General features: G+C 32.6%; 1 protein-coding gene across 1 annotated transcript; it reads left to right on the top strand.

The window, feature by feature from the left end:
• Nucleotides 1-623: 623 nt before the first annotated feature.
• Nucleotides 624-12,792, top strand: LOC121412194 (deoxyribonuclease-1-like). The gene is made up of 9 exons (XM_041605102.1): nucleotides 624-796; nucleotides 1,391-1,482; nucleotides 2,437-2,520; nucleotides 4,516-4,622; nucleotides 5,223-5,332; nucleotides 6,202-6,356; nucleotides 7,988-8,078; nucleotides 10,903-10,957; nucleotides 11,931-12,792. The coding sequence occupies exons 1-8, from the start codon at nucleotides 644-646 to the stop codon at nucleotides 10,948-10,950; spliced, it is 840 nt and encodes a 279-aa protein (XP_041461036.1). The 5' UTR covers nucleotides 624-643; the 3' UTR covers nucleotides 10,951-10,957; nucleotides 11,931-12,792.
• The last annotated feature ends 1,013 nt before the right edge of the window (nucleotides 12,793-13,805 follow it).

Below are 13,805 nucleotides of genomic sequence, written 5' to 3'. Positions count from 1 at the left end.
TCCACTAGAGAACCAGGGATGGCATCCATTAAGAGAGGGGATGTGAAAGATAGAGTGATGCTGAAATGTTATTTATTTGATTAATAACTTCGCTCCGATAAGTCTGACTAATGAAAAGAACACCTTCTTGTTTTAAAAATAAAGTGTCTATCAGCATATTCAAAGTTTTAGTTTCTTTCTTGCTTTATGACTTTTTTCATAACCATCAACCCGATCTCCCCCATCTCTCTATCTCAAACACACACCCATCAATCCACGCCTACATAAAATGTATAACAGGAAACAGAAACAATATCAATCATGGCTAAGGGCTCATGAAATATTAACTGAGTAAAACAATTAACTTCTCTAATGATTTGTTCTGATTTTTTCCGTAATTAGAACATCAGCATGATGCTGTTTGATCAGATGTTGTTACAAAATGTGACAACAAAGGTAAATATAGAATCTAATCTTTATATAAATGAAATATTCCTGCTGCTCCAGCAGATACGACAAAAGAGCTCTTCTTGGTGTAAGGTTTGTGATGCTCTCGTTTCAACGTAAAAGTATTCAACAATCTCCAGGAAAGCTAATAAATAATTTTTGTTTTCTGTCTTCTCTATTTCTGTTGACAGGTTCGATTCGAAAATCTACTCCTATCATGGCATCTCATCAAGTAATCCTCGTCTTGATGTTTTCTGTCTTCTTAAGTGTTTCATATGCGTGCACCAACTCCACCATCGCTGCCTTCAATATACAAGTATTGGGGAAGACTAAGATGGGAAAACCGGAAGTGGTCAACTATTTGACAAAGGTTACCAAGTCATTCGTTATAATTACATCTTTGTTGTTCCTTTTTTTAAATTCAATTCCCATTATTAAATGGGTTTTCTATTTTGTTTTCGTCGCTTTGCATTACAATTCTGATTTTTATTTTGATTCAAATTCTAAATCTTTACGTTTTGACTTCGTGTGATATGTTTTATTATATTATTTATTGCTTTGACTTCATAAACATTTTTCTACATTCATAAAAAAACAACCCAAACAAGTTAATCGATTGTATATGTACTCGTTGAATTTTCGAATCCATGATTCCATGAATAAGTATAAGCCTACACACAAACGGTGGACCATTTTTGTAGACATTCACGAAGAGCTAAATAAAAGAGGAAAACAGCAAAATACAAAAATAAAGGTTCTCATTCTTGAATATGACGTATAGGAAATGACAATCATTGTCAAAAGATAAACAATAGATCCAGCAGATAACCTGACAAAAGAAGACTATCAATCCCCAAAAATAAAAGGAAAAATTTGAAACAACAGAATCATAACATTTCATTGCATTCTGTTCTTTGATTTTTATTCTGTCGTCTTTTAATGTTCATTTATCTTACTTTTTCAGATTATTGTTCGATATGACATAGTCCTCATCCAAGAAATACGAGATATCTCAGAGACAGCTATTTACGAGCTACTCGATGGGGTTAATAATAGGTAAAAATGTCATGCAGAAGACAATCATTATTTAAGGACATGGCATTGAAAAGGTCAAATTGGAATAAAATAGGGATCCCACTGGCGCCAGCATTATTTTTTCCAAAATTCTATGCAGTAGGCTAAATGAGGCGATGATTGTATTTTAAAATCGGGCAGATCCTACATAAAGCAAAAAAAAGATAAAGATAATGAATTATGTAAAATCTACCAAAATATGATCCCTGCTTTGTTGCAAAATTTACTAGCTTCTTGTGTAATACACTGAATAAAAATGCAATTTGATTGAGAGAAGCACAAATGTTATAGAATTTTTTTAAGTAACCAGGGACTCAGTCGCTAGATTGATAAAGTGAAGTGAAATATATCCTAATTGATTTTGATCTTGCACGATAGTAAAATTAATAGATATAAATTTTGATATGTAACGGAATATTTGTTTTCGCCATTCCAAATTAAATATTTTGCCTCATTGCTTTTCAAGTTCTAATTTCAAAACGCTTTACTCAGTCATGTTCGAAAGAATAACTATCAAGGTGATAATAGTTATTTATGATATCAGTGGAATAAGACTAGGTTTCGATCTACATCAAGTAATTCAAGTACCAACTACCAGGAACCAAAAATAGCTTTTTGTTTTACATTTAGAGAGAAGAGAGTATATTCTTACAAATATCAAATTCGTTGACATCTATAACTTTTAGTGATTTTTTTAATAAGAAATGCATATTCAGACAATTATCTTAGCATAATAATTATCATTTCATGATTGATATGCCTTACAGTATTAATTTGTTCATATATATTTCATTACGTATTCAATAATTTAATGGATGGAGGTGAGATGACAAGAGATGAAAAGAGGGCGAGGAGTGAGAAAAAAAGAATATCGACACAAAGTCACTAATCTAACCTACATTCTTTATCGTTTTAATAATTATTATCCTTCCCTAGGCAACCAGGAGTCAATTACAAAATGGAACTAGGACCACGGGTCGGTCGAACTTCCAGCAAGGAACAATATGCCTATTTTTACAGGTAGGAATTTCATTTCAAAAATGAAATTCTAATTCAACTTCTTTTATTATTCTGATAATTGTATCTAAGTGATGTCAAATATTCATTAGGCTTATTTCAATATAATTGTTAGTAGGACTAGCATAGCTCACTTCCGATCGAATACTTTGATCCTCCTGATATAAATATTTTGTATAAAAAAATCTATTTAATCGATTTCGACTTAAGTCATTCAGGTTCCAAATGATGATTGAAATACTTCCAAATTGGGCCTATTTTTAAAAGCATATACATTATACAATCACTTTGCAATTTAGCACAAAAAATGTATAATTATTTTTCATCCAGCTTGTGAAAGTCACAAATTTCGGTACAGGTTAAGCTTACTATAACAGAGGGTTATTTGAAGAAATAGAAAAAAACTAACTCTTTAATCGGGGTTGAGTAGAACCACTTGCGTGTCGATTTCCACGACTAAGAAAAAACAAGAAAAAAAGCAGGGGGAAAAAGGGTGAAATATGGTGCATTTTGTCAAAATCTTTCAACAATTAGATTTTGTCTGGGCCCCAAACTTTGTGGTTTGTTACGCTACTAAGTAAGACATTTATACTGTTTCAAAGTTTCGATTTACAAAACAATTATGCACATCATGGTCAGTGTGAGTTTTCCACTCGCTATTGATTTCGTATTGTGTTGTATGAAATATGAAGCTTTTCATTTTCTCTCTCATTATTATGTCCAATGAGGTTTCATTCATTTTTTTTAGCTAAACATGTAACGAACAGCCTCCTCCTTTTATAATCTTCAAAATGTTTATATCATATGACTACATTCGATACATATTCATATGCTTAATCTTATGTTTGTGACGTCACCGATTCTCTTGTTTTCATATGACATAAGAATCGGATTCAGCAATGTCCGATAGGGGAAGGGATCGGGATAAAATTTTCATCAACATTTTCTAAAAGCTGCTTTTTTTTGGGGGGGGGTAGTCCTAAAGAAGGAAATTTCAGTACATTTAATCTTTATTTTTACACAAGATTATTATTTTGTTTGATAAAGACTATATAAATGGTGAGAACACGAAGTGCAAGCTGAGATTTGCGTATAATTTTTTTTAATTTAGACATGTAGTTGGAAAATTCTAAAGATTTTTGTTTTTACTAATCGTAAACATGCAGTATATTTTTATAAACAACTTTTATTTCAGGATTGAAGAATCTTGCACTTCCGAATTAAACTTAGGAAAAAAAACAATTGAGGTCGGCGAAATCTTTATTGTTTGTGTAGGAAGTACCGGTAGGCCTAAATTGAACTGATCCATTTTATGATTCATATTTCATCTTTGTGAATAAATTATTGCACAAGAAAGACTTACATAAAGGAAGAACTTGATATATACATTGACTGTCATGGGTGTTCATGGGGGTAAATTTACCGAGATTTTGAATCATATAATATATAAACCAAATCCCTCGTATAGTCACGTGAATTTGTCAATTCACATGTTTCAATCTGATATCGCTGATCGATGTTTGTTTGATTTTTTTCTAATTAAATGTATTTTGGCTGTGGGAATGGTTTTATTTGCTATGCTAAGCGGAACTCGGAGTATTAACATAAACCTGCATTTGGTCATAGGGGATCAAATAATGATATTTGTATTAATAACTGAAAAATGGGTTCATGAGTCATTTCATTAACTGCCTTAAACTTACTCCAGCTCCTGTATAAAGAAAAGCTATTGTAAAACAGATATAAATTTTGTAATTATTTTACCTTTCTTTTATTTCTTCCATTTAAATCATTTGATATCAAATGGTAGATAGATAGATAGATAGATAGATAGATAGATAGATAGATAAATAGATATAGATATATAGATAGATGCAGATAGATAGATAGATAGATAGATAGATAGATATAGATATAGATAAATAGATAGATAGATAGATAGATAAATAAATAAATAAATTATTTTTTATACGGTATTCGTTTTTATCCGTATATCAGGGAAGATAAATTCAGGGCACTGCAGTCGTTTACTTACAATGATATATCGGACGATTTTGAAAGAGAACCATTTGTTGTTCTCTTTGAAAACCTGGATAGTGGAGCGAGTAAGTATTAGTCATGTTTATTTACGCGTAATTTCACATGTAGTAGTAGTAAACAAAGATCGGGTTCTGGAAGCATATCAACACGTCTTTTATGTTTGTCATCCCCTTTCCATCCTCCTCTTCCCTCTCTCTCTCTCCCTCTAGCTTTCTCTTTCTCTGACACCCACTCTCTCGCTCTCTTTCTAGGTACTTTCGTTTGACAATTTTTTAAAAACTTTTAATTTATCTTTTTTATTTTTTTTTTTTTTTTTGGGGGGGTTGTTCTTTCAGGTGCGACAGTATTTTTCTAATTACCCCCCTTGAGAATGTTATATATTCATATTTATTTTTCTTGAGAAGGTCATTTAATAAGATCAATAATGAATATATGACCGATTTGAATAAAAATCGGCACCAATACAAAGGAATGTTTTGTATGATACTTTGTCAGTGATAAAAGATTTGATTTCATAAGCCTATATATATATATATAGCGAATAATTATTGATTACGGTGTATCAGAAAGTCCACATACAACGGATACCATAGCCAAGTTGTGAATGTTGGCTAGAAAATAATTTCGAAGAGGAATTTTATTGCCAAAATTATTAATATTTCCAGAGGTATCCAGGTTTTCCATCGTTGGACTCCACGCTAAGCCCGACCATGCTCCGCAAGAGATAGATTACTTACTTGATGTCTATAATGACGTCAAAGTACAATTTGGAGAAGTAAGTATCTCTGAGCCGCCGTAAGATGTAGCCTCCCCCCCCCCCCTCCTCTCCCTATCCTTGACATCCTTAATAGGGTTATTGTATCCCATCCCTGTAAAAATATGTCTAGTCAAACCTATCTATTAAGGCCCTCCAAAAGAGAGAGAGAGAGAAAAAAAAAACGTGGCCATCCTAGACATGTTTGAATATTTATGCATTATGAAATCAGGGTCCGGTTTCATAAAACCTTGTTATAGTAACAAATGCACGATTTCTTACTATTAGCCAATCAGATTGAAGGATTTCAGTAGCTTTTAGCTGCTATGGCAAATTTGTTATAATAACAAGCTTTATAAAACAGCCCCATGGTTTCATTTCAAGTATGGTCTAAATTTCTGATTTTCGTATAGAGAGCCAATTGTGACAAAAATATCCTACAGTGTATACTTCAATAGCTTATTTGAGAACAGGCCTAAAAACTAAAGAAATTTTCTTCACAGTCATGACAGTTATAGTATGAAGGATAGATGTGTAAAAATATATACGTGCAGAGCGGGTTTGTTGGGTTTCTGTGATAACAATAATAAAAGTAACAATACTAATAATCAGCTTTCATATAGCATATCACATAATGTAATTGAAGTATATGTGATGTCCAGTTATCCGAATATTTCCCTATAGTCATTAAAAAAGTAAAATGGTGTTGAAAGATTGATATTTTACCACAAAAGACCTTATTCAATGTTTCCTATTATGGTTCTAATTTTGTTCCTCTCTTCATATCGATGTTCTTGTGCGTTGTACGTTCTGCATATTGGATTTGGCTTTTAGGCCTTAACGTTATATCATAAAGAATAAGTTCTCTTACCATATCTCATTTTATATAGAACGTCATACTCATGGGGGATTTCAATGCCGACTGCAGTTATGTAACTGGAAGTGAGTTTGCGAATCTTAAACTCAACACGATGTCATCTTTCGCTTGGCTCATCGATTCTTCAGCCGACACGACTGTAAAGTCATCACACTGTGCTTATGATAGGTGATTATTTTCAATCCTTTACTATGTCAATTGAGATGAATATTTTCAACATTATATAACAACCATGTATGCTTCTAATAGGAGTTAAGTTTCAGTGCATAAATTTGATTATGATGAGTGTTTAGTTTCAGTTCTTAAATGTAATTATGATGAGGTCTTTTAAAGATATTTTTATTGACCCCGAATGGTCATCAGATTGTCAGCAAAATCAATTCTTCTACATGTTTGTACAAAGAATTGCATACACTTACAACATATTTATACAAATAGCATGAATAATTATCAATTAACATCAACGAAAATGCATACAAAGCAATCGCACGGAGTGGTAGAAAATAGTATAAACTTAGATTATAAACAAGATAAACAAGAGATGTAGCATACTAAATGAGAAGGTTACTACAGTTTACTTAAAGATCAATAATCTCTAAAAATTTAGCAATTCTAAAAAAAATAAAATTTATCGGTTTAATTTTCAAGTCTTGCCTTTCATTGTTCAAGTAGTAAATAACATGCTTTCACCTTCATTCCACAATTTTTATACAATGAACACATCTATTCCTTCATACCCTACACGGAACTCTTCAAATTTTCATTTAATTAACCCCAAATTGCTTATTGCACAGAGATCCATAAGACACCAAGCACGGTCCCAATTCATGGAACTCTCTACCAGAGTCTATCAAAAGATGTTCATCTCTTTACTCATTTGAGACAAATGTTAAATCCATGTTATTATCAGAATATTCAAAGTAGGTTTTCTGTGTCAGTACTTCGGTTAATCATTAAATCACCTTATTCCTGTGATTTAATCAACAAAATATACTCTCCCATGACCCTTATCATCATTATAATCATCATCATTATCCTCATCAGTATTATCGTCATCATTATTATCGTCATCATCATCTCCATGGCCTTCATTTAGATCATTATCACCGCCATCCTCATTCTTATCATCTCAATCTTCATCATTAAAAAAATTATGTACAAAATACTACTTCCATTCTGCTTTATAAATGTATTTATTAATGTAATGAGTTTTATTCAGGGGTTGTCATTTTTCCAAGCAATCTGCTTATAATGACAATCCTTCTCCTGCAAACTGTTAATGTTATAATTCCTTTGGTAGTAGATCATATTTGTTTCTGAAAACTGTTAATGTTATAATTCCTTTGGTAGTAGATCATATTTGTTTCTAATGATTTTTTCTTTATGATTCCGGCCAAAAAATCAATTATCAATTATCGTTGTTTAAGCCCGTCACTCTAACAACTTTTGTTTAAACTTTTAAAACAACTGTTTAAACTTAAACAACTGTCTAAACTTTCAAAACGACTGTTTAAACTTTATAAAAAATTGTTAAGAAAAAATCAAAAATTTGTTTAAACAAATTGTTTAAAAAGTTTAATAATCACAATAAAGTTTAAACAACCTGTTATTAGAGTGACATGCTTAAACGATGTGCTATTTTTGTAACTGTAGAATTCGAACGAAGTTGTGTTCGCCACGCGTATGTGTCTGTGCCCTTATGGTCTATTGTAGAATTTATTAAAATCTTTATTTTTGTTTTCATGTTATAAATTTTGAAAGAAATCTATTTTCTTCATTATTCTTTTTCATGATTTTAGGATCGTGCTTGCTGGACAGAAGTTGATCGAAAACGGCCGCGATGCCGGAGTCTTCAACTATCAAGAAGAATATTGTATAACACAGGATTTGGTACGTCATTATTTCGGGCAAGGGTGTTACATAACCTAAACATGTTTAGTGACTCGAATATGGAGTTCGAAATTTGAGGTGAAAGTTTTCTATACGTTGTATCCCACTGCGACCATATTTCAAATAATTAGACTGTGGTATATTGTATTATAACTGTAAGTGTTATAATCAACAATAATGATAAAAATGAACATTATCATAATATCATCAAAATAACATCATCATTCGGACCTATCATGATCAACACTATCATTATTATTGTTACCATTATTACCACTATAATTTTATTCTATCGTTATCAGTAGCAATACTATTATCATTTATATTATCATTTATAGGAGTAGTACACTCTTTAAAATGGTTGGGCAAAAAAGGCCTAAGTTTTAACCATCACTGGGCAACATACCGTCCATACAAATATTTGTTAAATACATGTACAGTCCAAATTGGGAAATAAACAAAAATTATTGGGTAATAGATTTGCTAAATTGGATAACAATTGCCCAGAATATGTATATTTTTTACCAACGTACATTACCCAACACAGTGGACAGTATATGTTGGCAAAAATTTTAAGTGTGTAGTAGTAGTAGTAGTAATAGTAGTAGTAGTAGTAGTAGTAGTAGTAGTAGCAGTATTAGTGGTAGTAGTATAGTAGTAGTAGTAGTAGTAATAGTAGTAGTAGTAGTAGTAGTAGTAGTGGTAGTAGTTATAGTAGTAGTAGTAGTAGTAGTAGTAGTAGTAGTAGTAGTAGTAGTTGTTGTAGTATAGTAGTAGTAGTAATTGGTGTAATTACATTTCAAATCGATTACATAATTATCAACCAATTAAAGATAATTACAACAAAAACATTATAAAGAAAACTAACAACTTTGTCAGTTGTCCTCAGAAATTGGTCCTTTGCATTTTTTTCTTTAAATCAGTTGTTATGTGTCATCTCCATGTTTGGCCAGCTGTATGAAACAGCTCACGATATTGAATATGGAGCCTTATTGACATTCATTGATAAACAATATAATACAAATAAATCTAATAATAACCGGGTATGAAAATGGTACAGGTACCATGACTAAAATTATCAGCTCTAAATTATTTCTGATTCTTACTGCCCTTTGGGTTTCTAATGTTGCTTCACTTGCATTCAGCAATTCAGGTCATTGCAGCTCAATTAAGGATGATCGGCCCAACCCCCCCAAAAGAAAAAAAGAATTAGTAAAATGTTAAGCTACCATCCCAAAGAAATAAAAGACCTGTGTCGCAGAAACCTTTAAAAATATATGTAAAAATAAAAAAGATTGAAAACACGTGCACATGTTGGTATCATTAATTCACAAAGAATTTTCATTTATTTGATGCAAGATAAAAGCGATGTAGATAAAATGCCTCGGACTTTTACGGTGTAGACGGGCGCCTCAGACCACTCAGGGACCTCCATGTACCACTCGGCCACAGTACCTAAATTACTCAAAACATAAAAAAAAATCTGCTCAGTCGAATAATAATATTTTGAAATCAAAATATTTATTTACATTTTTCGTCATTTACAACTCTTACATGCAAGGTGATAAGTTAGCTGCCATTATGAGCGCCTATACCTGCTCAAACAAACTCGTCTGTCGTGTTGCTTTCCTCAGGCAATGCAAGCTACTCGGCAATATGCAAAGTAGGGACGCTTGACACAAAAAACAGCGAACCAATGTACTGCCGGTTTGCCCTATGCGATCGTTAAAGGTCAAGTCCACCCCAGAAAATTTTCGATTTGAATTGGTAGAGAAAAATCAAACACAACGCTGCAAATTTCATCGAAATTGGATGTAAAATAAGAAAGTTATGACATTTTTAAGTTTCGCTAATTTTTCACAAAACAGTGATATGCACAACTAAGCGATATGCAAATTAGAGAGTCGATGATGTCCATCACTCACTATTTCTTTTGATTTTATAGTTTGAATGATACAATATTTCAAATTTGTCAACAATGACCAACTGAACTCAACCTTAAACTATTAAAATAATGATAATTCCCCATGTTCAGGGAGAAATAAAACTTTGTTTCACTTGACAATGAGGAGAAAATTAGAATATTTCATATTTCATATAATATAATACAAAAGAAATAGTGAGTGGGTGATGTCATCAGTCTGCCAATTTGCATACCGACCAGGATGTGCTTTGTGAACTTAAGCAAAACTTTAAAATGTCATAACTTTCTTATTTTACATCCGATTTTGAAATTTTCAGTGTTTTGCTTGTTGGATTTTTCTCCTTTTTTTTCAAATCAACTTTTTGTTGGGGTGGACTTGTCCTTTAACAAAGCAACACGCGTTGGTCAGAGGTTGGCTGCAAGTTGTGCAAACTCACAGACCAAGGGATATTATAATATATTTTATCGGATTCAAACTGCAATTGAATCGTATTTCAAATTCAAAGTTGATACATTTGTTTTTTTTTGTGACAGCCAGCATGTTAAATTATTAATTAACACTTAACCATTTTCATCTTATAATTTTTATTTGATATCATCTCTCTTGATAAGCATTTGTTTTATCAACATACCATTTTTGATACAGGCATGTTTTTGTTCTCTCCCTTTCTCTCTCTTTCAGGGGCCGCGGAAGCGGGGGGGGGGCTTTAGCTCCACACTTTTTCCAAAACCAAATCCGTGTACAAAAACGTAAAAATGACCATAATGATTGTGATTTTTGCATGGTCAGCCCCCCCCCCCCCACTTTGAAAACCGTTCCGCGGCCCCTGTCGTTATTGTATTTCATTAATGGTGTATGACAATGTATACATTTAAATCCCCCCTTGTTTTTCTTGCTAGGCTGAGGATATCAGTGATCACTACCCTGTATACTTTACCATCGTCTAAACTCTAGGTAGGTGTACTCTTAATTTTGTTAGGAACTTAGGTTAGGCCGAGATAGATTTTTGATGGATGTTAAGCAAATACTGTAATCGCCGTTGGGGAATAGAAACCAAATTAAATCCACTTAAGTAAGTAATAGATGAATTGTGGATTTGTAGCCTACGCAGTCATTTTGGGCGCCATCTTGGAATTTCCATGTACCTTGGAGTGCTTGTATTCCATAGAGATATATACTAATAACGCCTAATTAGTATACATCTCTATGCTATATTCACTCTAGCCTGTGTCAACAAATTATTTTACCCCCAAGACTATATGAACCGAAATAGGATTCTAGGGTGGATAACGAGTGAGTCATATCAATTTTCATTCAGTGAATGGTGGCCATCTTAGACGTCATCTTCCCGGGTCATCTTCATCTTTCACCGAATGAAGTATTCTGTCCATTGCACGAATGAAAAGATATGATGAAAAAATCAAGTGGCAATCACATCTTCATTTCGTCGTACTCATATATACTAACTCATATTGTGTAATGACACTAGGGGCTGAAAAGATCAGCGAAACACATAAGTTCTATCACTGCGAGTGATGACCACTGATCTCCCTCAACTCTATGGTGATAACCGATGGGAACTACTCTTTATCACGTGACAGGCTTCTAAACAATCTTAGCAAGATTCTTAGTATGTAATGTATATTAGGGCATATCCGCCCCAGCGTCCCGTTCCCTCCGATTCAATCAGATTCATAAAAAAATTCCGACATTGCCCATTCTCGAATTCATGCCCAATTTCCAATTCCAATTACTATTTGCTTATCCTTGAAAATAGCATCAAATTCATTGAAATTCATGATAAAGTGAAACGAATTGAAGTTATTCAGTGTGTAAAGCTTGTTGATGATTATTGATACATTAAATTGGTCGAATGATAACATTTCATTAATTTTTACTGATGTATTGACATTTACTTTCTTTGCAGAAGATGACGCGCTCATCAAATTTGTCGGAACCAATGACAACAGTTTCCGTCGAATCAAATGAAGTCATTGTGTAGAAAAGTAAAATTCCTTTAGTACTGAAATAATCAGTAATAACTAATTATTGAAAACATATAGTGATATCATCAAGATATCACCAACGAAAGATGATATTACCATTAACTTCAAATAATTATATTAGAAAGGATTAATTAATTTCGTCAAGATCCTTATTCCGTAGGCAAATTCTTACATGTTATGTCGATACCGGTCATCCATGCCTTACTTTACCCCCTCGCCCCAAGCTCGAACCCCGACTTTCTTTCAAATATAAAAATTGCATTTTTTGCGAATCTGTTGAGACGGTGTTTATTTAACTCTGTTGACCCCTTTCAACGTTTTGAATAGAATATTTGTTTCACATTGGAAGCAACTGCTTGATGAATATACTCTAAATAAATACGTTTCTGGTGGTTTAACTTGGTTACAAACTGAAGTAGTTGAAAATAAGCTTTATCATTTAGGCTGCCATTCGAAATTACATACTACACGCTGTAACACTGTTGCTTCTCTTTTATTTATTTTTTCACACTGGTAGCTAGAGGCAGGGGCACACTTAAATCGACTAAATACAGGCCACCAATAACCAACTAGTCGATTTTTCTTCATATCTGGCGTTCTTAAGTAAACATAAAGATTTGTTGCCCTTGATCATTAGTCATAATAGTTCAATATTCTATGTGAAGTTGGTGTTGAAATGGTTACAAAGATATATAGTTTAACAGTTTTAAGAGTTGAATTGCTAGCTCGAATGGGTGGATTGGAAAAAAATATGATTAGATTATTTCAATAAATTCCATATGACATCTCATCAAAAAATTATGTTCTGTAGTCTGTGTGTTATTGATGGATAAGTAACTGGGTGATTTATTCTCTAATAGTGTTCATTCTTTATAACAATAATCATAATCAAAGTACATACAAAAATCGTCAAATTATATTTTGACAGTCGTATATATATGAAACAATACAATTCGATTTTTTTAATAGTCAAATTACAGAAATTGCATACAACACATAAACACACGTATTACATTTTAAGAGAAAAGTATAGGGTTGAAATCACTGAGAGAGTGAGTGAGTGAGTGGGTGAGTGATTGGTTGGGTAAGTATGTGAACGAGTGATTGATTGATTGATTGATTGATTGACTGATTGAATGATTGATTGATTGATTGATTGATCGGTTGGTTGGTTGATTGATTGATTGACTCATTCATTCATTCTTTCATTCATTCATTCATTGAATGGTTGGTTGGTTACTGACAGTAGATTTGGTCGATACCATTATCAATCAATCGATGGCAAGATTATTAAACCACATTATAATTTTGATAAAATTCATGATCTTCCATGGTAGAGAAAAGGGGTTACCTCCAAATGTAAAGGAAATTAGAGATAAATTAATTGAAAATAGAAAAGAAGAGAAACGGCTTGCAACGGAAAGGGGAACTTTGGCATTTCATTTAAGAAAATGGGAGCACTTTGACGAATCAGCCTCACAGTCTTCTACCACTTAGTAGTTTTTTTTTTCTTCTCAATTTATTGTTTTATTACCATTATTATTATTATTCTTTATTCGTCGTTTATGGGGGTAGGGGGGGTTAAGTGTAGCTAAGGGTCTGGTTTTAAGTTGTGTGTATGTTTTTTTTTATTAATGTAACTTCCTCATTAATCAGTTTGATTGAAGAGTATGGTAAACGAGGGAGGAAAAAAGAATCTTGTATAACTTGAGTTTTATATACGGATTATAAGTGTATTTCCGTAATTCAGATTTTTGCTGTTGTTGTACCCGGATTCTGTTCTGTATTAATCCCTT

Source organism: Lytechinus variegatus, chromosome 3, assembly GCF_018143015.1.
Source record: "Lytechinus variegatus isolate NC3 chromosome 3, Lvar_3.0, whole genome shotgun sequence".
Classification (NCBI taxonomy): domain Eukaryota; kingdom Metazoa; phylum Echinodermata; class Echinoidea; order Temnopleuroida; family Toxopneustidae; genus Lytechinus; species Lytechinus variegatus.
The sequence above is the reverse complement of the archived record's forward strand: the minus strand, read 5'-3'. Positions and strand labels throughout refer to the sequence as shown.